The sequence below is a fragment of the Mesocricetus auratus genome, unplaced genomic scaffold, assembly GCF_017639785.1.
Source record: "Mesocricetus auratus isolate SY011 unplaced genomic scaffold, BCM_Maur_2.0 Super-Scaffold_100028, whole genome shotgun sequence".
Taxonomy (NCBI): domain Eukaryota; kingdom Metazoa; phylum Chordata; class Mammalia; order Rodentia; family Cricetidae; genus Mesocricetus; species Mesocricetus auratus.
Window position 1 is genome coordinate 1,952,759 of NW_024429209.1, and position 27,969 is coordinate 1,980,727.

Genomic DNA, 27,969 nt, shown 5'->3' on the forward strand with positions numbered 1-27,969 from the left:
CTTGCTTTTGAAGTTCTCCACAGTCCAATCCCAATGACCAGGTCCAGCCTTGCCCCACTTTATGCCCTGGGGCCTAGCCTCAGCCACACAGTTGCTCAGGCCGGATCTTCATTCTCTTCCCCTGGCACTGTGGGCTCAGCACACCTGTCTCATTGCCTCTGCCCTGCCTTCATCACCCTGGCCCGTCTGCTTCTACCTGGGTGACCTCAGCAAATTCAACTGTTCCCTGATGCAGCTCTTAACCCTCCCAGTCTACTCTCAACGTGGCAGCCAGAATGGCCACTCTTAAAAACTTTAGGCCATCCTTGCTCTAAAAGGTTCCTGTTGTTCTTGCAATCAAATGTATGTCCCAAGTGCTTTGAGATCTGAACAATCTTGCCTATTTTCTACCTCCTCTTACTCCTTAGTAAAACTCTTCTTCCAAAACATATACTTTTTTAAACCACATGCAGTGTTGTGGGGTATACTGGTGGCAGAGACAATTTGGAGCTAGGTTCTAAAATCCTGGAGTCTAGTTTCCTGAAGCTGGACCAGACCAGCCATTGCCCACTAAAGCTTTGAGCCCTCTGCAGCTCCTACAGACACACTTTCTTCCAAGGTTGGGTCTTCAGTTGCAGGCTGAGTTGTTTTTTTTTTTTATTTTATGTGCATTAGTGTTTTGCCTTTATGTATTTCTATGTGAAGATGCCAGGTACCCTGGAACTGGAATTACAGACAGTTGTAACCTGCCACACCGGTGCTGGGAATTGAACCAGGGTCTTCTGGAAGAGTAGTCAGCGCTCTTAACCACTGAGCCATTTCTCCAGCCCTGGACTCTGAGCTTCAAAACCCACCTTGCTTCCTTGTCATCGTCCTGTCCACAGGTCTACTTTCCCCATCCCAGACTTTCCAGAGAAATATTCTACTATGAAGTCATGTCTCCAAGTCACTGCAGATTCTCCTTTGAGGCTGCCCAAGTCCCACAAACTCCCTTTGCTCCTGACAGCATAGACATATTTGAAATTATCACCTCAAGCCCTTGCAAATTGCTGGCTTCCTTGATTTCTCAGAACGTGGGTTCTTTGTTGCTTTGCTTCTCTGACCTGGATACTCAACCTTAGCAGGAAGATGTGCCCCTCCCCCTTGGGGGTGGGGTGGGGTGGAAGTGAACCTATCAGGACACTCCTAGGCCTATATTCTGGGTGTGTTTTTCAGCACTTGAGTGCACACTAGGCAGGAAGTCTAGAATTTTATCCACATTGTATCTTTGGCATAGACTACAGTTATTGTAAGTTCTATGTAAGTTTTTTTTTTGAGACAGGGTTTCTCTGTATTGTTTTGGAGGCTCTCCTGGAACTCGCTCTGTAGACCAGGCTGGCCTAGAACTCACAGAGATCCGCCTGCCTCTGCCTCCTAAGTGCTGGGATTAAAGGCGTGCACCACCAATGCCCATCTTAAATTCTGATTTCTTAGGTTAATTCTGTCTCTCCTAGGGCTAAAAGTCCTGCATGCTGCGTACCTTTGAGCACTGTGTGTGAGAGAGAAAGTGTGCATGAGAATGTTTGTGAGTGTGCGAGTATGTGTGAGTGTGAGAAAGTATGTGTGAGAGTGAGTGTGCGAGAGTGTGTGTGTATGTATGAATGTGTGAGTGTGAGAAAGTATGTGTGAGAGTGAGTGTGCGAGAGTGTGTGTGTATGTATGTATGAATGTGTGAGGGTGTGTGAGTGTGTGAATGTGTGTGTGAGAGAGAGAGTGTGCACGTGCACGCACACCCGTGTGTAGGTGCACCCACCTGTCCATGTGCAGAGGTCTGAGGAGGACATCATGTCGCCTGCTCCATCACTTGTGACTTACTGTTTTGAGGCAGGGTCTCTCACTGAACCTGCAATGGCCAGCAAGCCCCAGCCACATCTTTCTGTTTCCTCCCACAGTGCCAGGGTGACAGATGTGCCCTTGGCATGCCCAGCTTTGTGCCCATCACAAAGCATCTCTTTACAGGCCGCTGGGATCTGAACTCAGACTTGGGAAGCAAATGCTCTTACCTTCTCAGCTATCCCTACTCCCCACACGTCTACAGATTGCTCCAACTCAGCTTCCGGCTTCTGACCCTGTACAGATATGAAAACGCTATCACCTAAAGTGTCATGTTTGATTCATTTGCCTGGTAGCGGTCTACTGAATTCTGTCCTGGACAGGCGATCTGAAGGATGCTGGGAATGCAGACCAGACTCTTGTCCCCGGGGTTTTCAGTGGTGGGAAGCAACCTACCCCCACAAAGAGTGAAAATGACCTTATTCTCACAAACATGTCAAGAGGAAGAAGGACCAGTGATATAATATCCCAGACATAAAAATTCTGAAAATAGGCCAAGTGACAGAGCACGCCTTTAATCCAGCACTCAGGAGGCAGAGGCAGGTAGATATCTGAGTTTGAGGCCAGGCTGGTCTACCAAGTGGGTTTCAGGACGGCAGAGCTACATAGAGAAGCCCTGTCTTGAAAAACCAAAATAAACCAAAACAAAAGACAAAAATGCTGAAAATAGGTAAAATTAAGCAGTGATGTGAGAGTCGGGATTGTATCACCTCAGAAGAGAGTTTACACTTTTGTCTGTCATTATCAAATTTGGCAGTGAATTTTTTATTTTTAAGGCGCTCATGTTTTACAGGATGGGCAGGAGCGTTCATGTTTTGTATATGTGCAAATGTACAGCTTGATTTGATTCACAAGGGAGACACAACTGTGCAACTACCACTTAGCTTAGTGTCTGGAGGATTTCTTACATTCTAGAAGTCTCTCCTTTGCTCTCGATCCTCAGAAGACCAGCCTCCACTTCTGTTCCCATAGCTTAGTTTTTTTACCTGCTCTGAAAGCATATGCAGTGCCAGTGTATAAAATTACTTTTGTATATTTTGTTTGGCACAGCTACATATCTGGAATGGACTGAACAGTCTGGAAGTTTCCTGACATATTCTAGAGTTGTAGTAGATGGAGTGAGTTGTGAGCACCCCACCCCTCATGAGAGTAGGGTACAGACATTGGCTTTCTGTAAGTCACGAATGTCAGAATATTGAGGTACTCCTAACTAGTCTAATTTTCTTCCTCCTTTTTATTGTGTGGTCCCAGCTCTGGTTCTGTCTCCCTCCCTGCCTCCCTCAGCTCTAGGGATCACACCTAATGTCTCAATCTTATCAGATAAGCATTATTATCACTCAAACACATCCCCAGCCCCCCTTTTACCTTATTATTTTTTAGTTTGAGCTGGGGTTTTGCTAAATTACCTAGACTAGCTTTGAACTTGGCTTCTCGCTGTCTCAGCCTTCTGAGTGTTAGGTCTCAAACTCAGGACAAATGGTAAACTGAGGCCCCCTAGTCTTAGCCATCTGTTCTGAGTTTCTCTGAGACCCAACACTGAGCACCAGGAGCTACAGGTGTGCCAGAGTCAGATTTGTTTGGGTTTTCTTCATGTTGGATTTCCTTTTGGAGACAGAGGCAGGATGGAGGCTGAGGAGGAGTGGTGTCCAGGAGCTGTCTCTGCTGCTGCTGACCTTTGAGAGGTGGTTAGTGTTTTCTTTCTGTCTCCAGACTTTCTAGTGCAGGAAGAGACCTGAAATATGTGGTTTCAGTGAGCATTCCATGGCTCCCTTCCCTATTTTTTAAACTGTTTCTGGAAGTGCAGGTCTCCCCCCCCCAATGTATGAGACTCCATATGACTCAGTTTCCACTCCTGAGTGCCTTACTGCCTTGTCCCTGTCCCTGTCCCTGTCCCTGTCACTCTCTGAATCCCAGATTCCCTGACTGAGTGGACTGTCTCTCTCTGCCTTTGTGATCCCCTGACAATGGGAGGTAAAAATAGCCCAGGGGCTGAGCTACAGGAGATAAAAGGGAATTTGCCTTTTGTGTCCTGTGGCCAGGCTGGGGGGGCTGTGACACGTGGAGATTGCTGACATAGCTCTCCTTTGCTGACCTTGACAGTGCCAATAAAAGGGGTAGCACAGCTCCCTGCCCTCACTGTGGTGCCAAGGTGGGTGATGAGAGCTAGGGTGTGATCAGGGCTGGGGGGCATGACCAGGACTGGGGGGCATGATCAGGGCTGGGGAGGTGATCAGAGCTGCGGGGCATGATCAGGGCTGGGGGGTGGCCAAGCCTGGGGTGGGTGATCAGGGCTGGGGTGTGATCAGAGCTGGGGGGTGCTCAAGGCTGGGGGCTGATCAGGGCTGGGGTAGTTGATCAGGGCTGGGGTAGGTGATCAGGGCTGGAGGTGTGATCAGGGCTGGGGAGGTGATCAGGGCTAGGTTTGGAGCTGGAGGGAAGGCTGGAGAAAGCCCATTGGTGGACCCAGGTCCTCAATACCTATAGCAAAGGATGCTCTTATATTTGGAGGTGTGTGTTTGCAGGCTCACCAAGGGAGACTCACTATCAAACCGTGTGAGTTAGAGGGCCATACCCCAGTGTGGAACCGGTCCCTGAGTTTCCTGTCATTGCCGTCTTCCAGTGCCTGCTGCCTAGGACCGCCTTGAATCGCCGCCCAGACTTTCAGGCTTCCTCCTCCACCTCTCAGCACCATGATGGATGTGAGTGAACTTGGAGAATCAGCCTGCTACCTTCGCCAGGGCTACCAGGAACTGATGAAGGTGCAAACTGTCCCGTGGGACGGTAAGTGAGAGCAGAGAGGGGCACAGCCATGGAGAAGCCCAGTGGTCTCAGACTAGGAGTGAGGAGGGCTGCCAGTCTGCTTGACACTACAGGGGCACTATGGCCCAATACCTGGAATTTTCCCCTCAGTTTCTGGGTGCCAGAGGCTAAAAATCACAGGGACCATGTGAATATGATTGTGTGGCTGCAAGCAAGTCTTGGTGTGTCCCTCTGTAAAATGGGATAATGTCACCTTGCTCTTGAAGTCTCCATGAAGACTCAGGCTGGACTGGGGCCTCTGAAATGAGACTGATGTGTGCAGGTGGCCTCCATGTCCACAAAACCTGTGCTGGATTTATTTTTAGTGTTTTCCATGGAGCCAAAGCCTCTGTTTATTAGGGACAGGAATAAAGACTACTATTTATGACTTGATTGGCTCATAGTACAATAATAACATAGGCGGTGTGTCTAGGGCTTCCTGTGTGCCAGGCCCAGAGCTGATGACTTTCTGTGCATCTTCTCAATAATCTGGGCAAGTGGGGACCAAAGTAGAGCAGGATCAGTGGTATGCAAAATCTGGAGCTGCACACAGCAGCAACATCTGGAGCTGCACATAGCACCATGTTCAAGAGGTTCAGTGCTTAGTGGGGTGTGGTGGCACACATCTTTAATATCAGCACTCAGGAGGCAGAGGTAGGCAGATCTTGGTAAATTGGAGGCCAGCCAGAGCTGCATAGTGAGAACCTGCTTCAAAAGAGAGGTGTCTCATGCTTGATTTGACATTCTTCTCTTGTCATCTTAATTGTTTTCCTTTGTTTAAAATTTTAGCATGCAGAGTTGAGGATTTCCTTAAGGTGTTTAAACCTTTTAAATGCATTTAAACAAACAAACAAGGGAGATTTGAGTGGATAGTTCTGACCAAGGCACGAGGGAGGCTAGCAACTTGGAGGGCAGGGACCAGAACTTGCTGTTTGAATGAGTCCACATTTTTACCATCATAAAAGTCTGGACTCTCAGAAGCTCTAGGGTGAGCTGACCAATCAGGAAAGAGGAGATCCCCAGGTGTTCAGTGAATGGGAAAGGTACAAGACACCCGAGAGTTAGGAGCCTGATAACCATGCGGTCCTCCACCTGGGACTTCAGGAGGCCTCGTGGCCTTTGCGTTTAAATGGGCCCAGAGAGAATCAGGCTTCCCAGGTGGCAGGGAGCTGAATCCAGACGTGCAGTGTAGACTGCCTTCCCAATCAGCTCATTTGAGATCTTTAGGGACCTTCCCAGCTCTGTCCAGGGTTTGGACGAGTTCCTCACTGAAACTTCCATTCCCCGGCAGAAGGGCTAGGTGAGGAATTGTGGGGAGGGTACTGCTTCATGTCCATAGTGTAGGAACCCACTGGACACTCGGAGTCCCTCTCGATGTCTGATCTTTCTGCCACCCAGGCAAGAAACGGGTCTGGGTGCCTGATGAACAGGATGCCTATGTTGAGGCTGAGGTCAAGACTGAGGCTACTGGAGGCAAAGTCACCGTGGAGACCAAAGACCAGAAGGTTGAGCTTCCCCTCCCTTGAGATTAGCCCACCTAACCCAGGGTGTATCCCCTGACCCGCTGGATCCCACAGAGTGAATGAAGCGGGGTGGGGCATGGGAGTGTGTGGACAGGAGAGAGAAGAAAGGACAGTTGGCCCACTAGCCCTCACTATGTGACACACCTCCTTGGAAGGTGCTGACGGTGCGCGAAACAGAGATGCAGCCCATGAACCCACCCCGCTTCGACTTACTGGAGGACATGGCCATGATGACACACCTCAACGAGGCTGCCGTGCTGCACAACCTACGCCAGCGGTATGCTCGCTGGATGATCTATGTGAGTCCTGGGCTGCGGTGGGCAGGACCACGAATGGGGCGGGGCTAATAATGGGGCGGGGCTAAGGGAAGAAGCAGGACTCGCAAGGAATGGGGTCAGGCAAGCTGGGTTAGAGCAGAGCTGGAAGGGGATTCTGGGACAGAAGGAGCAGAACTGTGTGTGGCAGAGGAGAAGGAAAAACCGTAAGTGAATGTGAGGACGACCTAGAGCAATGATTTGGTGATGTCTAGGGTCTTGGAGTCAGAGCAAGGCCGGGGTAGGGCCTGAGATATGGCTGCCTGCTTGGCAGCACAGTAGATTCAGCAGAGGACTATGGGGTCAGCCCATACATGGGGCGCAAGCTGGAACAGCAGGAAGGGCTGTGCATGGCTCAGGAGGCTTCTTGCAAATTGCAGGTGGGCCTGGGAATGGGAACTTGGACATCTTACTTCCCTCCCACTAAAATCCATCTGTGAACCCTTTCTCCTTAGACATACTCGGGCCTCTTCTGTGTCACCATTAACCCGTACAAATGGCTCCCGGTCTACACAGCCTCCGTGGTGGCTGCCTACAAGGGCAAGCGGCGCTCCGAGGCCCCGCCTCATATCTATGCAGTGGCGGATAATGCCTACAACGACATGCTGCGCAGTAAGAGCTGCCTACATCCTTCAGCTCCAGGGTGGCCTCTGCTTAGGACTCCCGTCCCTTCCCTCTGGCGCTGCCCTCCTTAGGCACTACCCCAGCTATTCGGCCTCTTCCGTCTGCAAGTCCTACTTGGTCTTTCCCACTGGGCCTTTGGGCCGTGGCAACTGTCTCTGCCATAACTGACCCAGTTATGGTTAGTCCCTCACCCTGGCTAACTTGTGTTCTCTTTCCCCTTTCCCCTAGACCGAGAGAACCAGTCCATGTTGATCACGTGAGTGGGGCTCTGGGCATAGTGCTGGCCATTTGGTGGTGGTGGTGATGCAGGAGGAGGAGGAGGTGGCGGTGATGGAGGAGGTGGCGGTGAATCAATGCTATTTCTCAAGAGTGGATTCAAAGTTCTTAGGGCAGGGCCTTTACCTCCTGGAGCCAGTGTCTCCACTTCCCGTTTATGTGGGGGGAGGGCAGAAAGCAGGTAATTAAACACAAGAGTGGCCCCAAGCTCCTCGCTGTCGCCCCAGAGCTGGAATCTCCCACCGGGATTCTCTGGAAGGTCTATATAGGTCTCTTCCCTGTTCTACCTCAGTCTTCACCCTTCCTTTGCCTTCATGAGAAAGTGACCCATTTCTGATGTAACGGATTCATATCCTGTCAGGTCAATACATGCAAACACACACACACACACACTCTTTAGCCTGGTTGTTACAACACTCTGAAACCAGACAGAGCTGGATTCAGGTACTCACATTTCCATTTCTGCTGTGTGCCTTTGGGACTCTGAACCTCACCAATAAGAACAGTACAACCTAAGCTGCCACACAAAATTACCAGCAGTCAGTAGGTTTAAATGTGAACCTTGCACAGAGCAGAGGCAGGCCCGGAATTTCTGAGGCCCACTTCCTTATTCATAAAATGATCACGGTCCACCCTGTGGGGTCTCCTAATGGAGGTGGGTACCGATTGGCACCAGGAGTTAAGCCAGAGCTCAGTAGGCAGTGGTGCATTGGCACCATCATCTCACGAAGTGGCCTGTACCTGGGAGTTTGCATCTGGGGACACTGAGCTGGGAACAGAGATGAGGGAGGAGGGCTGAGGTTTGGGGTTGGGGGAATTAGACCAATGGGCATTGGTGACTCGTGTTTGTGTTGTCCAAGCGGAGAGTCGGGGGCCGGTAAGACGGTTAACACCAAGCGGGTCATTCAGTACTTTGCCATCGTCGCAGCCCTGGGAGACGGGCCGGGCAAGAAGGCAGTAAGACTTGCCCACTTGGGCACCAACCCCCACTCTTCTTGCTGGTTTTGCTTTCTTTCTTTCTTTCTTTCTTTTTCTTTCTTGCTTTTTAAAATTGCAACCTCCCAGAACCCCCAGCCCTGCCTGAGCCTCCTACCTTGGTAAGAGACTCTGGCCTGAGCAAGGCTTGACCAGAAAACCCGTGGCCGCCTCCATCACTGCATTAGGCCTGAGCCAGGCCCACTGCAGCCTTATCCTCCCCCACCTCACAGACGGGAGCCGCATCGCTGCTCCTGGATGTTTTGTGTGTGTGTGACTTTTCCATTGTGACCTTCATGATTTTGAAGAGTTTACCACGCAGGCTGATTTACCTTGAAGTCACTGTTTTCTTGGTTCGTATGAATCAAAGACACTGTTACCTGCTGCCAAGGATAGGAGCAGGCTCATCCACAGAAGCCAGCTACCCAGAGGTGGGGCACTGGGAGCTCTTGACAATATCACAGCCTGTGGTTTAGTTAAGATGCTCTGAAACTTCCCAAAACAGTGGAGACATGGGGGTTTTGTTGGTTTTAAGTGAACTAGTCTTTCTCTGGCATGGGCCAGCTGCTGAGAGCTCTGTGGCTTCTGCTGCCCCCATGCACCTACACCGAAGGGAGCTGTCTTTTCTTTCTGGATCCCTCTGCACAACCCACACTCCTGGTCCTGTTGAGCCTTGCTTTATTCTGGGGCAATTTTCTTTTTCTTCTTCTTCTTGCTGTGTTTTCTTTCTTCTTTTGTTTTTTGGCCCCCATCCCCTTCTCCCCCTTTCCTCATTTGAGTATCTTGGTTTTGGGACTTTGTTTTGGTTTTTGGTTGCAGCCATTGTTTTTATTTTTTATTATTTTTATTTTTCTCTGTTCCCACCCCCTTCCCTCCTTACCTCATTTGATTGTCTTGGGTTTTGGACTTTGTTTTGGTTTTTGGTTGCAGCCATTGATGTTTTGCTTTTGTTGTTGGCTTTTTTTACATTCTTCCCTTCCTTTCCCACTATGTTTTCCCAACCCTAAAAGGCTTTTGAGGATACTGCAGAAAAGTGGTGTGACCCCGTAACAGGAAAAGATGGCAGAGACTAAAGTTGACAGGAACACAGCTGGAAGGTCTGGGGCGGGGGGTGGCAGCTCAGAGAGGTGCAGAAGCCACCCATGGGATTTGGTGACTTAAAACCTGTACTAACACTCCCCTTGACTGTCTGGGGCATTTTTAAATCTTGGGCTCCCTGGAGATCAATAAATGAATGAGTGACCACAAAGCCCCTGGGGACATGTCTACTGTCCTCAGATCCATTCTTCTTTGTCTTCTAAGGCTCTTGGAGTTGGGGGGGGGGGGAACAGTCAAACACATGAAAATGGATGGAAGAATGAAGCTAGGAGGGGAGGAGTGAGTATAGGCTCGGCTCTGTGTCCCTCCGGGTGAGACACAGAGGGCATCGCAGGGGAGGATGCTGAGGTGACTCTCCAGGACGTGGACTTGCTGAGTGGCCTGGAGCAGATCAACTCCTTGCTCAGACGGAGTTAATCAGTCACAGCTGGCAGGGCCATGTGGAACGCCCGTCTACCTAGCCCTGACGACACAGACAGCACGGGTCAGAGAGTGTAGAAGGGCTACAGGGAGGTGAGGATAGGGAGAAGTCCCTGCTATCTCAGAGATCAGGGGGATCTCACAGGAAGAGGGGCTTGGGCAGGCCCCTGTGTGGATGTGGTCAATGAAGAGATTCCTGAGATCCAGAGACGGGTGTGACCGTAGTCACAGGAGACCTTAGTGCCACCCCGCCTCAAGGTCTCAAGCCTATGGCTGTGCTTGCTTCCCCAACTAGCATCTCTCTGCTAATGGCCACAGGAAGCTAGGTGTACAGATGGGGGCGGACAGACAATTACATTTAACATTATAAATATTTGGGCGACTAACAACATTGTCCCGCTGACTATGGTCCCGATGCCCCACCCCTTCCGGAGAGACCTCACGTCCTCTGACATTTTCCTTCTCTCTCCAGCAATTTCTGGCAACAAAGACTGGGGTAAGTACAGGGCCAGTGGTGGGGCAGACAACATCTATGGGGTCCTGGGGATGCCCACTTCTTACAATCAAAGATGCCATGGCCTGCCCTGGCCCCTCATTCCTGCCGCCACCAGGGAACCCTCGAGGATCAAATCATTGAGGCTAACCCTGCCATGGAGGCTTTTGGCAACGCCAAGACTCTGCGGAACGACAACTCTTCCCGCTTTGTGAGTGGGCACAGTGGGGGATTATGTGGCTGGGGTGGAGAAGGGTCACTAAGCAGGAGGGCCCTGGTGGTGGGAACCAGCAGGACTGAGGGTGGCATGGCCCTTCTGCTGCAGGGCAAGTTCATTCGAATCCACTTCGGTCCCTCTGGGAAGCTGGCCTCTGCGGACATTGACAGCTGTGAGTCCGGGAAAGGGCAGGTGTGGGAGGAGGGACAGAGGCTGAACTGAACGGATCCTTTGGCTTCCGTCTGCTCTGGCCATTTCTGTCCACCCAACCAGTCCCTACTTGTGTCCTCCTCACCCGTCGTATCAGCCTCCTAGTTTCTACTCTCCTGCCTTGACTGCTACTCAGTCTATGGTCCAAAGTTGGTCATGCCCTGTCCCGGCTTCAAGACCTCTAGGGAGCTAGGGGAGGACTCATGGGTAAAATATTGCTGTGCAAGTACAAGGACCAGAGTTCAGATCCCAGCACCCATGTAAATTCTGAGTGGGTGTGGTAGCCCACTTGAAATCCCAGCCCTTGGGAGGCAGAGGCAAGAAGTCTTAGAGCTGAATCATAACTGCTTCATTGGTGAGCTCTGGGTTCAACTGAGAGACTTCTACTGGTTGAAAGTGATGGAAGAAGACACCAGAAGCTCACACAGAGGCAGACACAGGTCCCATACAGTGACACAGATACTGGGGAGACACTTTCCCAGGGTGTGCTGGTCTGTGCACAGACACAGGTACCTCCGCACATCACCTGTCCCTCGTGGCTGCTGCCTCTCACCCCTGTAGCGCCTTTGTTCAGGGGAGGGAAGGAGATAGCAGGCCGGCACTCCTTTTCTGCAGATCTCTTGGAAAAGTCTCGAGTGATCTTCCAGCTGCCTGGTGAGCGTGGTTACCATGTCTACTACCAGATCCTCTCGGGGAAGAAGCCAGAGCTGCAGGGTGAGGGTCAGGATGGGGAGTAAAACCCAAAGAGACTGTCTGACCCCCTCAGGCCAGGCCCTGAGCGGCTGTTCACCCTCTCTACAGAGATGTGGGACACCTCCACTCTTCTGGGGATTCACAGCCTGTCTGTACCCCTCCCTATTCCTTCCTGCTGCTTCTTATTACCACTGAGCCCTCTTTGTAAAAGTGGTTTCGGTGATAGTTTTTGAGGGGTAGTGGTGGTGGCAGTGTGTGGGTGGGTGAGGGTGTTCCTGAGGTAGGAAACAGGTCTCTTGACACCATTGTCCTGCCAAGACTGCAGCTGCTCCTGCCATCCTGAAACTAGAACCCCGCCAGCAAAGGGAATCTATATCCACTCTCACTCCCGTGAGCCCTTTGAAGGCAAAGTCTGGTCCTCCCTTTGTCCAATTTCCAGCTCAGGATCTGGGCTCGAGGGATGACTGTGAGCAGTGGTCAAAGGATGAATGAGACTCATGGACTGAGGTCCGTTCTCCAGAGGACCGTAAAGAGACACACGCCAGACATGCACATGCACTTTAGAAATGAAAATGGGCTGGGCTTGGTGGCACACAACTTTAATCCCAGCACTCCGGAACCAGAGGTAGATAGATCTCTGTGAGCTGGAAGCTAGCCTCATCTATATAGTAAGTTTTTGAACTTACTATATAATTTTTTGAGACAGGGTTTCTCTGCGTAGCTTTGGAGCCTGTCCTGGAACTCACTCTGTACTCACTCTGTAGACCAGGCTGGCCTCGAACTCACTTGTCCAGGAGGTTGAGGATGGAACTCAGGACTCTGGGCCTCCTGGACAAGTGCTTTCTACCACCACCTGCCCCACACATGTGGAAAAGCAGCAGCCAGCCATGCCTGTACTCAGAAGCTGAGATAGGAGGATAAGTTCATGTCCAGCTTGGGCTACATGGGCCCTGTCTCAAAAGACTAAACAAACAGAAATGAATTGGAAGTCATATATGTGGGTAATAGGGAACAGAAACTCAGGTTACAGAGAAGCCCTGGGATGGAATCTAGACTTGCTGACAGAGACCCCCAGGACCCCGCGATGGCACGGAGAGGGAAGGCAGCCTGTGAACTCAGCCTGACTCACCCTTGGGCACCTTGTCCACAGACATGCTGCTTCTGTCTATGAACCCCTATGACTACCACTTCTGCAGCCAGGGGGTCACCACGGTGGATAACATGAATGACGGGGAGGAACTTATCGCCACTGATGTATGCTCTGCAGGGGATGGGGAGTGGGAGGTGGTGCCAAGCTGGGTTCCCATGGTATGCGTGTGTGTGTGTGCATGTGTGTGCACGTGTGTGCATGTGTGTATGTGTGTGCATGTGTGTGTGCATGTGTGTGTGCGTGTGCGTGCGCGCGCCGCGTGTGTGTGTGTGTGTGTGTGTGTGTGTGTGTGTGTGTGTGAACGTTCACACTACATAGAGACCAGGAAATATAACTGGTGTGGCAGTGCTTGGCTAGACTCTCAAGGAGCCCTACTTCTCTGAAGTTACTTTGTTTGCCTCACGTATGTCAGCATGCGATGGACATCCTGGGTTTCAGTGTGGATGAGAAGTGTGCCTGCTATAAGATCGTGGGCGCCCTCCTGCACTTTGGCAACATGAAGTTCAAACAGAAGCAGAGAGAGGAACAGGCTGAAGCGGACGGCACCGAGAGTGAGGACCTCTATTCCCAGGCTCACCTGGCCTTTTCCCTGGATACCTTGTCCTGTACATGGTCACCAATCTTTGTCCATGACCTTTGACCTCAGTGTTCTCTGTTCCTGTCTGAACTCTAGCTCCTCCTGAGGGTGACAACTTTTTTATGCAGTCCCTGACCCTTCCCAACCTTCCTCTTGTAATCCCACTCTGTGACAACAGACCCCCGCCCCCAAATGCCCACACTGCCGACCTCCCTCTTCCTTATCCAAGCCGTGCTCCCTGCCAGGTGCTGACAAGGCTGCCTACCTGATGGGGGTCAGCAGTGGAGACCTCCTCAAGGGTCTCCTGCACCCCCGGGTTCGTGTGGGAAATGAGTATGTGACCAAGGGCCAGAGCGTGGAGCAGGTGAGAAGCCCGCAGACTAAGGCTCAGCCAGGGACTGCTGAGGCAGGGTCCCTTTCTTGCCAGGTCCCAATCCTGCCTTCCTGCATCCACAGGTGGTATTCGCTGTGGGGGCCCTGGCCAAGGCTACTTACGACCGGCTGTTCCGGTGGCTGGTGTCTCGGATCAATCAGACCCTGGACACAAAGCTGCCCCGGCAGTTCTTCATTGGGGTCCTGGACATCGCTGGCTTTGAGATCTTTGAGGTGAGAATAGCTCTCATCCACAGGCATTGTTCTGAGGCAGGGGCTGATGGGTGGATCTGGGGGACCACATCCCTGCTTCCCGGTGGGCCCAGTCTCGGTCCACAAGGAACCTGCTGACGGTGGCGCTGCCCCTGGTAGTTCAACAGCTTCGAGCAGCTGTGCATCAACTTCACCAACGAGAAACTGCAACAGTTCTTCAACCAGCACATGTTCGTGCTGGAGCAGGAGGAGTACAAGCGGGAGGGCATCGACTGGGTCTTCATCGACTTCGGCCTGGACCTGCAGCCCTGTATCGACCTCATTGAGAAGGTCAGACCTAGGGTGGGGACATTGTCGGAAGTGCTCAAGTATGTGTGCCTCAAGGCAGCATGGCGCATGCCAGCTGTGTGTCCATGTGTGCTTGTGGCCCAAGTGTGCGCATGAGTGGGGTTGTGGTTGCCTGGCTGTGCACACAGGTGTAGATGGGAATGTGTGGGTATAGGTGAATAGTGTCATAAGTGATGTAAGAAAGGTATGCAGCCATTGTGTGGGCAGCTCTGCCAGTCACCAGGTCTGGCGCAGAACTGACCTGCGCAGTCTCCTGCGCTTATTGGATTGGAACACATTGTATATGCTTCCCCGCTGCACAAAGAATGGAAACGTGAATTGACAACGTTGGAAATAAAGGGGAAGGGACTCACTTCCAGCCTCCCACAGCCTGTGCCATAGCCTTGAGCTAGTTCACTCCAGATGCTTTGCCCGGGGCATATATGTTGTTTTTCTATCATTACATATGTTGATTTGCTTCCTGTGTTTGTGCTGGTAAGCTTGTGCCAGCGTGTGCGTGCGTGTGTGTGTGTGGGGGGGTCAGAGGACTGCCCAGGAGTCATTTTTCTCCTTCCACCACATGGGTCCTGGGGATCAAACTCAGCTTATCAGGCTTGGTGACATGTGTCTTTTACCCACTGAATCATCTTGCCAGCTCAGAATGTATGTTCTTTATGGACAAAGTCCCCATGTGTAGTATGTTTCCCCTCTGAACATGCATTTTCAGTGCTGTGAAGAAGCCAGAACAGGCCTTGCAGCAGGTGACTCTGTGAGTCTCTGGCTGTTGGGCATTTAGGTGGTTGACTATTTTTGTCTATTAAATAAGTAATGAAGTGAAATCATTTTCCCATTTGAGGCAATTCATAGCTGCATGTAACTTCAGTCCCAAGGGATCCAATTCCTTCTGGCCTCCATGGGCACAGAAATGCATGCAGACACACACATATACACACAAATAAATAAATGCTTATTTTTAAAAACATAGGTTTAGTAAAATGCAGGATCCCTAATTCTATTGAGTGTGGGGGCCAAAATGCAGTTAGTTGGCCTTAAAAATCAAAAACCAAGGACCTGGAACTGACTTGTGAAGCAACCTTGTTTCTAATCTAAATTTAAACTTAAAAATAAATAATAAAAAATAAAATGGAAAGAAGCAGAAAAAAAAAACAAAAACCAAAATCTAGAGTGTATATGTGAGCCATGGGCATTAGTTAATAGAGCACAGAGATGACAGGCTGGTCTTCATGCGTAGGCAAAGAAATGGACTGAAAGTCAAGCCACAAACTCTTCTCTCCTAGAAGGTGGGTATAGGGCTCGTCCCTGGCCCTCCTGAAGATGGCTGGGTTAAGGATTTGAAACAGCTCCCAGAGGGAGTTAGTCTGGAGAACGAGAGTCTAAAAGGCCAGTCACCATGGCCTGGCCCTCCAATCTGATCCCTGTCCCTAGCCTCTGGGCATTCTGTCCATCCTGGAGGAGGAGTGCATGTTCCCCAAAGCTTCAGATGCAAGCTTCAGGGCCAAGCTCTATGACAACCACTCTGGGAAATCGCCTAACTTCCAGCAACCTCGTCCAGACAAGAAACGCAAGTACCAGGCTCACTTCGAGGTGGTCCACTATGCAGGCGTGGTAGGTGACCCCTGGGACTCTACACTCAACCACTGTCCTCTCTCCCTTCTTGGGGTCACTACCTTGGATCAACACTTGTCTCTGTAGGTACCTTATAGCATCGTGGGCTGGCTAGAGAAAAACAAGGACCCCCTCAATGAGACGGTGGTCCCCATCTTCCAAAAGTCACAGAACAGGCTCTTGGCCACCCTCTATGAGAACTATGCAGGCTCTTGCTCCAGTGAGTACTGAGGGACAAGCTGGTCATTCCCATGGATCCAGAATGACATTCCCTGGCATGATCAGTTCTCATATCTCTACTAGCTGAACCCCCCAAGTCTGGGGTGAAAGAGAAGCGTAAGAAGGCAGCATCGTTTCAGACGGTGTCTCAGCTTCACAAGGTGAGGTCCAGACAGGGCCCCAGCAGCCCTGACCCTCTGCAGCCCGCCATGCCCTCTGTTTCCTGCCGCATCCCTGTGTCTTGGGTGGGCAGCTGTTAAGACTTGCAGTGATGTTTAGCTCCTCTCTATGTGAACATCACAGCAAGTCTGTGCTGCTGCCTGCCCCCATGCTGCCTGGGCAGGGCTGGGGGGAAGGGGAGCCCTGGGAGTGGGGTAAAGGCTTTGGTGGTGGATGGAGCTTGTGCAGTGCATTGGGCCCCTCTGCTCGGTTCCCACTGGTCCCCACCCACTGCAGCATCCAATTCCCGTTCTCTGCCCCTCCCGTGCCTTCTCCTGCTCTCTCCACTCCCAGGAGAACCTCAACAAGCTCATGACCAACCTTCGGGCCACGCAGCCCCATTTCGTCCGCTGCATTGTCCCCAACGAGAACAAGACTCCAGGTGGTGTCCCTGGGTTGGTCAGGATTGGGGAACTGGAAATGCTCTCGCCTTGCAGGGTCTGCTCATCTCAAAGGAAGGCCTGGGTAGGGACTTAAAGGATGTCCTTAGATTTCTAACCTCCTCCTTTCACTCCACCACAATCCAGGGGTCATGGATTCCTTCTTGGTGCTACACCAGCTCCGCTGCAATGGGGTCCTGGAGGGTATCCGGATCTGTCGCCAAGGATTCCCCAACAGGCTGCTGTATGCTGACTTCAGGCAGCGGTGGGTACTGGCTTCTTCAGCGCTGCCATAGCCTCCTTCTCCTGCTTTTAGATTAGGTGGAGCCTGAGGGGTGGGAGGGCCAAATTAGAGCCCAAGGGACAAAGGGAGGTTCTAGCCCCTGAGGCGGCGGCTCCATCCCAGGAGGGGTCAAGGAGAGAAGTGAGTACACTTGTGGCATATGTAGCAGGTGGAGGCTGCAGGCTTGCCGATAACGTGGATACACATTAAGAAAGGGTAAGCCTATGGTGACTCCTAGGCTTTGGACCTGAGCTATTGCATAGTAGATCTACTGAGCGATATGGCAGGATGTTTAGATTGGGTGTGTACAAGGTTTGAGCATGCCCAGTTAGAAATATCTCCAGCAGATGTCCTGGAAGAGGTGAGGATGGGGTTGGATTTATTCTGGAGCTCAAGTGAGTAGCCAGAGAGGATATAGATTTGGGAACTGAATATAGGTTTGTGTGGCCTGGACCTCAGCTAATGCCTCACAGGTAGCCAGCGCTCTGTCAACGTCATCAGCTCCGTTCCCACTTACCTTGGTAGGTTCTGTTCATTAAGCTACAGGAAGTGTCTCAGTTGCTTCCCCTTCTACAAGCACAAGGGGTCATTTACCCTGTCCTGTATAAATTAGATGTCTATACAAACACTGTACATACGGTCTGTAAGTTTTGTTTGCATGTCATTATCAGTCTTAGATATAGCTCCCTGTCTCCAAAGACTCCAAAGACGTGAGTCTGTATCATCACCTTTTGTTGTTTGAAAGCAGGGTATCACTGTGTAGCCCAGGCTAGCCTCAAACTTTCAATACTCCTGAGCATGGTGTCTCAATGATGCCTATAATCCCAGCAATAGGCAGCTGGGGCAGGAGGATCACCAAGGGTTTGAGGCCAGCCTGGTCTACATAGTGAGTTCCAGGGCAGCCTAGGCTACAGAATGAGACCTTTCAAACACAAAGTCAAAATCAACTGTTGGGACTTGGCAGATGACTCACTAAAAGGCTTGCCTTGAAGCATGAGGACCTGAGAACCTAGAGCCCACATAAAAATGCTGGGCAGGGTGGTGTACACTCTTTATCCCAGTGCCAAGGAGGCAGGAGTTCTGAGACCCCAGCCAGGCATAATCTAACTGATGAGATCCAGGCAATGAGAGACCTGTCTCAAAGGAGGTAGACTACATTCATGAGGATTGCCCTGAGGCTGTGGTCTGGCCTCCATATGCCTGTGCACATAAATTTAAAACTAACCCTGTGCTGAAGGGATGACTCATGAGCTTAAGAGCGTTTGCTGCTCTTACAGAGGACCTGGGTTCAGTTGCTAGCAGCCAAATGGCGACTTAAAACCGCACAACCGGCTGTGTGTGACTCCAGCTCCAGGGGCTTTGGTGCCCTCCTCTGGTACATACATGCACGCAAAACACTCATACACAGGCAATTAAATACCAACTCTCAATCCTTCTGCCTCAGCCTCCCAATGCTGACAGTACAGGCATGTGTCTCACCCCCCCCATACACCACTACTGTTTTTTATTTTATTGTCTGTAAAACATATGTTAGCCTAATGATCCACTCATCTTATTTAGTGAGTTCACCCTAGTGAAGGGGCCTGGCCTGTCTATGGGAATTTCCCTTCACAGTGTGGCCACAGCCCACCTGTACACATGTGTGTATATGTCCATGTCAGTGGACATGCTAGGAATCCTTGCTCCTTTTGAATAGAATTCTCTCTTAAATTTGTGATATCGTATAGCATGCCACGTCTATGTTTTATTTTGTTTTTGTTTTTAAGAAATTATAAAAGTTGAACATGCCCTTTATAAAAATCACATCCATTTACAAACTCACTAAAGTGCACCACCAAGCCCACTTTCAAAATAGGGTCAAGCCAGGTAACAGGCTAGCCTCAAGGGTCTTCCTGCCTCTGCCTCCCAAGTGCTAGGGTTTTCATGTTTGCTGCACCGCTGGCCCTGTGCTGCATTCCCAGTATGGCAATACTTCCCCCTGCATCCTGTCCCTTTGGAGCCCACCTCTGAGAGGTCAGGCAAACACAGTTCTCTCGCTACAGCTCCTTGGCTTCCCATTCATGGTCAGTGCCCTGCGCTCTGTCTTGTCCATGACAGCTTCTCCCTGATCTCCTAGGTACCGCATCCTGAACCCCAGTGCCATCCCAGATGACACCTTTGTGGACAGCAGGAAGGCCACAGAGAAGCTGCTGGGCTCCCTGGACATCGACCACACTCAGTATCAGTTTGGCCACACCAAGGTTAGGGTGCACTGGAGTTAGGGCTGAACCTGGGTGCCTTTGCTCACATTGGACAGGGGTCCCACTTGGCTGCCCCTGCCCTTAGGTGTTCTTCAAGGCTGGGCTTCTAGGCATCTTGGAAGAGCTCCGGGACCAGCGCCTGGCTAAGGTGCTGACACTGCTGCAGGCGCGGAGTCGAGGCCGCCTCATGCGCCTGGAGTACCAGCGCATGCTAGGAGGAAGGTAGCCATGGGGTGAGGGATGGGGCAGGAAGGATGGGAATGGGGAAGCATGAGGGTGCAGGTGTGACAACTGTCCCAAGGCTCACAGGGCTACAAGTCTCTCTCAACCTGCCATACTGCCTAGGTTGTCCCCCAGGGTGGATTGGGGTGAGGTTCTGTGTCACACCATCCCAACCTGTTTTTACGCCTTAAAATTGGGGTGAGGGCCAGAGAGACGGCTCAGTAGGTAAAAGCACCTGTTGCCATGCTTGATAACTTAAGTTCAATCCCCAGGACCCACATGGTGCAAAGAGAGAACTGAACTCCACATGCCCTCTGATCTCCAAGTGTGCACTGTGGTACCTGTACACACACACACACACACACACACACACACACACACACACACACACTAAAATTAACATGTTTTTAAAAGTTGGGGTGAGAGCAGCCTTTGGCCTTTTGTGTATTCAGAATATGGCCTGGAAGGTAACAGCATTCATTGCTCCCCAGATTGAACCGTGTGTCTTATTTATCTATTTATGGTTAAAGTAGAGGTAGCTCTCTCGAGTGGGTACCACTCAGCCGAGAAGTCAAGCAGTCTGATCACAGGGCCTGGCAGCTTAGCTGTCTCCAGACACCTGCAGAGGCCACCTGGACATTTGGAGGCTATGGACTCTGCCTTGGACGTGGATCTGTGGGCTAGAGAGAGGGGACACGGCAGAAGCAGCTGCCTCACAGGAGCTGTCCCTCCCTAGGGATGCCCTGTTTACCATCCAGTGGAACATCCGGGCCTTCAATGCCGTCAAGAACTGGTCCTGGATGAAGCTCTTCTTCAAGATGAAGCCGCTTCTGCGCTCAGCACAGGCAGAAGAGGAGCTGGCGGCCCTTCGGGCAGAGCTGCGGGGGTTGCGAGGGGCCCTGGCTGCTGCGGAGGCCAAGCGGCAGGAGCTGGAGGAGACCCACGTCAGCGTCACTCAGGAGAAGAACGACCTGGCCCTGCAGCTGCAGGCAGTGAGTGAGACAAGGGCAAGAACATTCAAGTGGCTCATGGAGACCCTAACCAGATGTGGCCAGGGCAGCCTGGAGGGTTCTGGGCACTGTGATCTTCTGCGTTGTCTTCCTACTCTTGAGGTACCAGGAGATGAGGCCTGTAGACTCAGTGTCTGCCCACCATTCCCTGTAGGCCTTGCCTGGATGGCAGCCCCAGGCTGATGCTGGAGAAGGCACAGCCATGATGGCTATAAAATTCCCCTTCTAGAATAGGAGGCGATACAACAGGCAGTGTGGAAGTGTGAAAGAACAGTCTCCTCCTGGGATGGCCTCTGGTGCTGCTCTGCGGTGGTGAGGCCTGGCCTGCACCCACCCACACTGCCCCCAGAGGGTAGCAGCTCTAAACAATCACATGCACGGCGGGGCTTCCCTCTGAGAGCTCTTAGACCCTTTGGGTTACCTGCACTGTGGCTATTATTATTATTATTATTATTGGTTTTTCAAGACAGGGCTTCCCTGTATTGTTTTGGAGGCTGTCCTGGAACTTGTTCTGTAGACCAGGCTGGCCTGGAACTCACAGAGATCTGCCTGCCTCTGCCTCCCGAGTACTGGGATTAAAGGTGTGTGCCACCAAACCCCCCCCAACATAATATTAATTCTTAACAGTGGCACTTCTGTCCCACATCCCAGGCCCTGGAGAGGCCTCTACAGTCTACTGAGCCCCTATAGTCTCCAGGGTGCTTTAATTCCTCACCTATCAAATTGAATTGTCAACATTTGCCTCACTGGTGTTGCCTCTGCAAGGACAAACGGCCTTTCTTTCTCAGGGCTGGTGTCCCTCAGATGACTCCTCTTTAATCCGCCCGCCCCCATCTCCTCAGGAGCAGGACAACCTAGCGGATGCTGAGGAGCGCTGCCACTTGCTCATCAAGTCCAAGGTGCAGCTGGAGGCGAAGGTGAAGGAGCTGAATGAGCGCCTGGAAGATGAGGAGGAGGTGAACGCGGACCTCGCCGCCCGAAGGCGCAAGCTGGAGGATGAATGCACGGAGCTCAAGAAAGACATTGATGACCTGGAGCTGACACTGGCCAAGGCTGAGAAGGAGAAGCAAGCCACCGAGAATAAGGTACGGGAAGGGCCTGCGCCGGGGGCTACTTTAGGTGTTAGGCAGCTCCAGGGTCCTCTGGGACCCTGCGGTGTAGCCTGAAACAGGTCACTGTCCCGTGAGTCTCAGTGTTATCATGTCAAGTTGGGGTACCAGCACTTTATCTCATTAGGGTGGCTGAGGATTTGGTGTGTAACTGGTCTTTGCTAAGTATACACTACAGGGCCTTGCATACAGTAAGTGCTTAGTAAATGTAGCAATTATCATCTGCCCTAGACTGCAAGCTTGCTGGATGAGGCAACTTCTCGGAACTGCAAATCCCTCTATCATAGAGACCTCATAGTGCCTATGGTTGCCAATGCTGTACTGACTCTGTCAATATGGAGAGGAGAAGAGAGTAACGCTGTTTGGGTTCTCACAGGGGCTAAAGATCAGGCCAGGACTAGGACAGAGCTCACCGAATACTTGGTGATATTGTAAATGACTGCCACCCACTAGTCTCTTACTTTGGGCCAGATACAGTGGTCACTATGAGCCTTTACCCGTGAATCCTTCTACATAGCTTTAGGACATATGAAACCCTTGGGCAGGAATGGTGGAGGCTCAGTGTAGCGGCCTGCCTGCATCCTGTAGCTGGTAGGGGTGGCTGCTCAGACGAGCCTGTGGGGAGGAGTGTCCCTACAGTGACTCGGGCCCTGGCACAGCGGGGAGGAGTGTCCCTACAGTGGCTCGGGCTCTGGCACAGTGGGGAGGAGTGTCCCTACAGCGACTTGGGCTCTGGCACAGCAGGGAGGAGTGTCCCTACAGCGACTTGGGCTCTGGCACAGCGGGGAGGAGTGTCCCTACAGTGACTCGGGCCCTGGCACAGCAGGGAGGAGTGTCCCTACAGCGACTTGGGCTCTGGCACAGTGGGGAGGAGTGTCCCTACAGCGACTTGGGCTCTGGCACAGGTGAAGAACCTGACTGAGGAAATGGCTGCATTGGATGAGTCTGTGGTCCGACTAACCAAGGAGAAGAAGGCACTGCAGGAGGCTCACCAGCAGGCTCTCGGTGACCTGCAGGCTGAGGAGGACCGTGTGAGTGCACTGGCCAAGGCCAAGATCCGGCTGGAACAGCAAGTGGAAGATGTGAGTTGGGGGCTACATGGTGTGTGTGTGTGGGGGGCTGTCAGGGTGGCGAAGCCACTGGCCTGCTCAAAGCTGAGCTCCACTCTACTCCCCAGCTGGAGTGTTCCTTGGAGCAAGAGAAGAAGCTACGCATGGACACGGAGCGTGCCAAGCGCAAACTCGAAGGAGACCTGAAGCTGACGCAGGAGACGGTGACTGACACCACCCAGGACAAGCACCAGCTGGAGGAGAAGTTGAAGAAGTAGGTGTGGGCTTGGTGGGGCTCTGAGCTCAATGGGCTCTCCTTCCCTTCCGAATTCTCCCAGCACTGCTGTGGCGGAGGATACCAGGGCGGGTGTCATGTCCCGCCCTCTCTGGACCAGGTCTGAGGACAGCAGATGCATGTACAGGACTGAGGGCTTAGGGCCTGGGGGACGGAGGCAGACAGGGGGATAGCAGTTAGGACCAGGGCTGGCTCATCCCACCATGTACTCCCAGGAAGGATTCGGAGCTGAGCCAGCTGAACCTGCGGGTGGAAGATGAGCAGCTCCTGGGGGTCCAGCTGCAGAAGAAGATCAAGGAGCTACAGGTGTGCATGGTAGCCGCGGGGAACGCGCCGGGCAGCCCAGGCCTGGGTCAGAGCTCATGGACTTGGTGCCATCTACCCAGGCGCGAGCGGAGGAGCTGGAGGAGGAGCTGGAGGCTGAGCGAGCAGCCCGGGCCCGAGTGGAAAAGCAGCGGGCAGAGGCAGCCCGAGAGCTGGAGGAGCTCAGCGAGAGGCTGGAAGAGGCTGGCGGAGCCTCCGCCGGGCAGCGTGAGGGATGCCGCAAGCGTGAGGCTGAGCTGGGCCGGCTGCGGAGGGAGCTAGAGGAGGCAGTTCTGAGACACGAGGCCACCGTGGCCACCCTGCGCCGCAAGCAGGCGGAAGGTGCTGCGGAGCTGAGCGAGCAGGTGGACAGCCTGCAGCGGATCCGGCAGAAACTGGAAAAGGAAAAGAGCGAGCTGCGCATGGAGGTGGACGATCTGGGGGCCAGCGTGGAGACGCTGGCACGCGGCAAGGTCAGCCTCCTTCCTGCCTCTAAACCACTTCTCCGCCGCAGCTGGCCCAGTCCTGTCTGTTGGCCACTTGACGCCAACACTCCACAGCAGCACGGACCTCTTGACCCCTGGCTGCTTACTCACCCCAGGATCTAACACCCAGCTCCCTACCAGGCCTGACTGCTAACCCTAACCGCTCAACTTCAGTCCTCTCCAGATTGTTCTGAGTCACACCCAAACTTCAGACCTCCCCCAATATAAGTGTGACCCAGCTGTGACTCCTGAGCTCACACTTAACATCTGCTCTAACACCATTCTTGTCCTGGACCCCAGCACCGAACTTGGCCACCCCCGCCCCACCTTGAACCTAATCCTAACACCAGTTACGCCTGTTACCAGCCCATTCCAGATCTGGTACCTAAGTACCCCAGGGCAGACCTGGGGGTGGGCCAGTGTCCACAGTAGGAACTAAAACCCCGAGCCTGCAACTCAATCTCCCTTTGATCCCTGGTCTCACACCTAGTTTTCCAGGTCCCACTCTCTGACCGGCAGGCCCTGGCTCCTGCCCTTGGTTGCACAAATTTGTCTGTCTCGGATTCTGTGTTCTAGGCCAGTGCAGAAAAGCTGTGCCGGACCTATGAGGATCAGCTAAGCGAGGCCAAGATCAAAGTGGAGGAGCTGCAGCGGCAGCTGGCAGACGCCAGCACCCAGCGGGGGCGGTTACAGACGGAGAATGGTGAGGCCTGGGTCTAGCTGGGCTATGCCAGGTAGGGTTCAAGTGATGCCCCCCAACCGACTGGCTGGCCTGCTGGCCCCTTCCCCTGCAGGGGAGCTGGGCCGCCTGCTAGAGGAGAAGGAGTCTATGATCAGCCAGCTGAGCCGGGGGAAGACCTCGGCGGCTCAGAGTCTGGAGGAACTCCGGCGGCAGCTGGAAGAGGAGAGCAAGGTGGGCTGGCGCTGGCAGCTGAGGCAGACAGGTGGGCCCTAGGGTCACTGGCATGGATCGATGCTGAGGCCACGGGTGTCCCTGCAGGCCAAGGGCGCGCTGGCTCATGCAGTGCAGGCTCTGCGACACGACTGTGACCTCCTCCGAGAGCAGCACGAGGAAGAGTCGGAGGCTCAGGCTGAGCTGCAGCGGCTGCTGTCCAAAGCCAACGCTGAGGTGGCCCAGTGGAGGAGCAAGTATGAGGCAGATGCCATCCAGAGAACCGAGGAGCTGGAGGAGGCCAAGTGAGTGGCTGGCATCTAGACCACAACCAACGAGAGATTCAGGCCTAGGCCTCTACGCCCTCTATGTGGTGGTGGTGGTGGGGGGGGTCCTGGGGTCCTTTCCCCAGGTTCCCTAGTCCACCCTGCCTGGTGTGTGCTCCAGGAAGAAGCTGGCCCTGCGGCTGCAGGAGGCAGAAGAAGGGGTAGAGGCTGCTAATGCCAAATGCTCCTCCCTGGAGAAGGCCAAGCTCCGGCTGCAGACCGAGTCAGAGGACGTGACCTTAGAGCTGGAGCGGGCCACCTCCGCAGCTGCTGCCCTCGATAAGAAGCAGCGGCACTTGGAGCGGGCGCTGGAGGAACGGAGGCGGCAGGAGGAGGAGATGCAGAGGGAACTTGAGGCCGCACAGCGGGAGGCTCGAGGTCTGGGCACGGAGCTCTTCCGGCTGCGGCACAGCCACGAGGAGGCGCTCGAGGCCCTGGAGACACTCAAGCGGGAGAACAAGAATCTGCAGGGTGGGACCCGCGGTCCAGAGCACTTTAGGGTCGCCTTGGATTGGGATAGGAAGTAACCCGGAGTAGGGCGGATGTGAGGGTGAGACCTCGCTCTGTGCTCTGTTCACCCTGTAGAGGAGATCAGTGACCTCACAGACCAGGTGAGCCTCAGTGGGAAAAGCATCCAGGAACTGGAGAAAGCCAAGAAGGCGCTGGAGGGGGAGAAGACTGAGCTGCAGGCTGCCCTGGAGGAGGCTGAGGTCAGGGCTGGCCGCGGGGCGGTGGGCTCTGGCCCAGGCTCCCTGGCCTCGTTGGTCTCACCCAACACTGCCTAATCCACATCCCCAGGGGGCACTGGAGCTGGAAGAGACGAAGACTCTGCGGATCCAGCTGGAGCTGTCCCAGGTCAAGGCAGAAGTGGACCGGAAGCTGGCAGAGAAGGATGAGGAGTGCGCCAACCTGAGGTCTCTGGAGAGCAGTCTTGCTGTGCCTATGGTGGCACATTGTTGGGAACGGCTAGTCTGCCTCTCCACAGGGTCAGGGTACTCCCATTCCAGACGTGATCCTCCACAAGTCTAAGGATGCTCAGGGCCAAAGTTCAGTCCACATCCCCCTGGCCTTTAGTGAACTTACTGTTTCTGGCAAGCCACAAATCACAAGGGGCTTTAAAACAGAGAAGCAATTCACTTGCTCCCCAGTTGGGTTTTCATCTCCATGCGTCCTTGGGCATGATGCCTGGCCTGCTTCATTCCTGCAGGCTAAGCCTGCCCTTCATGCCGCCCTCTCAGGCGCAACCACCAGCGAGCAGTGGAGTCCCTACAGGCCTCCCTGGACGCAGAGACTAGGGCACGCAATGAAGCCCTGCGGCTCAAGAAGAAGATGGAGGGGGACCTCAATGACTTGGAGCTACAGCTGGGCCATGCCACCCGCCAGGCCATGGAGGCACAGGCAGCCACTAGGCTGCTGCAGGCCCAACTCAAGGAGGAACAAGCAGGGCGTGATGAGGAGCAGCGGCTGGCCGCCGAGCTCCGTGAGCAGGGTCAGGCCCTGGAGCGCAGGGCTGCACTGCTGGCTGCCGAGCTGGAGGAGCTTCGTGCTGCCCTGGAACAGGGTGAGCGCAGCCGGAGGCTGGCTGAGCAGGAGCTGCTGGAGGCCACAGAGCGCCTCAATCTACTGCATTCACAGGTGGGGACAGGCCAAAGATGTCCTCCAGGATTGGGTGGGGGGCAGAGCCCTGCCGGCCAGCTGAGGCTCTGCTCCCCTCAGAATACAGGCCTCCAGAATCAGAAGAAGAAGCTGGAGGCGGACTTGGCCCAGCTGAGTGGGGAGGTGGAGGAGGCGGCGCAGGAGAGGCGGGAAGCTGAGGAGAAGGCCAAAAAGGCCATCACTGATGTGAGGCTGGGCCAGGTCGGGACCACTGGGTAGAGCCCAAAGGGATTCTTTTGTCCCCTTCCCCACCATGCTATTTCCTCCCCCACAGGCAGCTATGATGGCTGAGGAGCTGAAAAAGGAGCAGGACACGAGTGCACATCTGGAGCGGATGAAGAAGACGCTGGAACAGACAGTGCGGGAGCTGCAGGCACGCCTTGAGGAAGCAGAGCAGGCTGCCCTCCGGGGCGGAAAGAAGCAGGTGCAGAAGCTGGAGGCCAAGGTATGTTCAGCCCTACCTTCCCCTGTGGGGCTGAGGCGGGGCTAGCAGATCACCAGCGCCTGTCCCACAGGTGCGCGAGCTGGAGGCGGAGCTTGATGCGGAGCAGAAGAAGCATGCTGAGGCCCTCAAGGGTGTACGCAAACATGAGCGCCGGGTCAAGGAGCTCGCATACCAAGTGGGTGATGGGGTCCATCCCAGGAGGTGGCACTGGAGCTAACCCAGTCCTGGCAAACCCTGAGACCCCTTTGCCTGCCCAGACGGAGGAAGACAGGAAGAACCTGGCTCGCATGCAGGACCTGGTGGACAAGCTGCAGAGCAAGGTCAAGAGCTACAAGCGCCAGTTTGAGGAGGCGGTGAGCACACGGGGCCAGGCACCCGCGATTGTTCATGACGCCAGTGGTGAGCTGATTTCCACTGCGGGCCTTGCAGCTCAGGAGGCATCTGTAGCAGGCTGCATTAAAAGGTGGCAGCTATGCCTGCTCAACCCAGGGACTTCTATGGCATGATCACTTTCAGCTTCCTTCTTCTGCCCAGGCCTGGGGATGGCCTGATGGGAAAGTGACACACAGGCACCTCTTAAAGGACAGTCTCCACTTTGGGTCCAGGTACAGGGAAGGCTGGTGACAGGAAGAGTGGAGGGAGGACCAGAAGAAGCCAGCTTCTTTCTGGGCTGGGAGCAGGTTGGTCATTTGCTACCAATGGGAACCAAGGCCTGCCTATGCCTCTAGGAGCAGCAGGCCAGCACCAACCTGGCTAAGTACCGCAAGGCCCAGCATGAGCTGGACGACGCTGAGGAGCGAGCGGACATGGCAGAGACCCAGGCTAACAAGCTGAGGGCCAGGACCAGGGATGCCCTGGGCCCCAAGGTGAGGAGGCCTCGGTGTCGGGTGTGCTTAAGTTGGGCAGACACAGGTGTCTCTCAGTCTCTGTCTCCTCTCTCAGCACAAGGAGTGACCCCAGGCTCTGAAGAGCGATACCCACTGCGGCCCTGCTGTCTCTCCCATCTTTGGCCACTCCACCCTCTCTGGAACCCTGAATAAAGACCACGTCTGCACAACAGCTATTGTCCTGATTTCTT

General features: G+C 53.5%; 1 protein-coding gene across 1 annotated transcript; it reads left to right on the forward strand.

Annotated features, from left to right (window-relative positions):
- Positions 1 to 4,519: 4,519 nt before the first annotated feature.
- On the forward strand, positions 4,520 to 27,950 carry Myh7b (myosin heavy chain 7B). The gene is made up of 41 exons (XM_040733078.1): positions 4,520 to 4,632; positions 6,049 to 6,155; positions 6,329 to 6,472; positions 6,943 to 7,099; positions 7,340 to 7,367; positions 8,248 to 8,344; positions 10,353 to 10,376; positions 10,492 to 10,584; positions 10,699 to 10,762; positions 11,416 to 11,514; positions 12,644 to 12,747; positions 13,056 to 13,194; positions 13,466 to 13,584; positions 13,677 to 13,826; positions 13,965 to 14,135; positions 15,579 to 15,758; positions 15,846 to 15,978; positions 16,062 to 16,138; positions 16,491 to 16,578; positions 16,724 to 16,841; positions 18,976 to 19,099; positions 19,185 to 19,321; positions 20,058 to 20,313; positions 21,174 to 21,416; positions 22,346 to 22,522; positions 22,618 to 22,763; positions 23,000 to 23,090; positions 23,171 to 23,560; positions 24,149 to 24,275; positions 24,367 to 24,485; positions 24,573 to 24,769; positions 24,912 to 25,261; positions 25,376 to 25,500; positions 25,589 to 25,704; positions 26,029 to 26,425; positions 26,507 to 26,632; positions 26,721 to 26,891; positions 26,962 to 27,066; positions 27,149 to 27,244; positions 27,620 to 27,757; positions 27,834 to 27,950. The coding sequence occupies exons 1-41, from the start codon at positions 4,542 to 4,544 to the stop codon at positions 27,843 to 27,845; spliced, it is 5,826 nt and encodes a 1,941-aa protein (XP_040589012.1). The 5' UTR covers positions 4,520 to 4,541; the 3' UTR covers positions 27,846 to 27,950.
- The last annotated feature ends 19 nt before the right edge of the window (positions 27,951 to 27,969 follow it).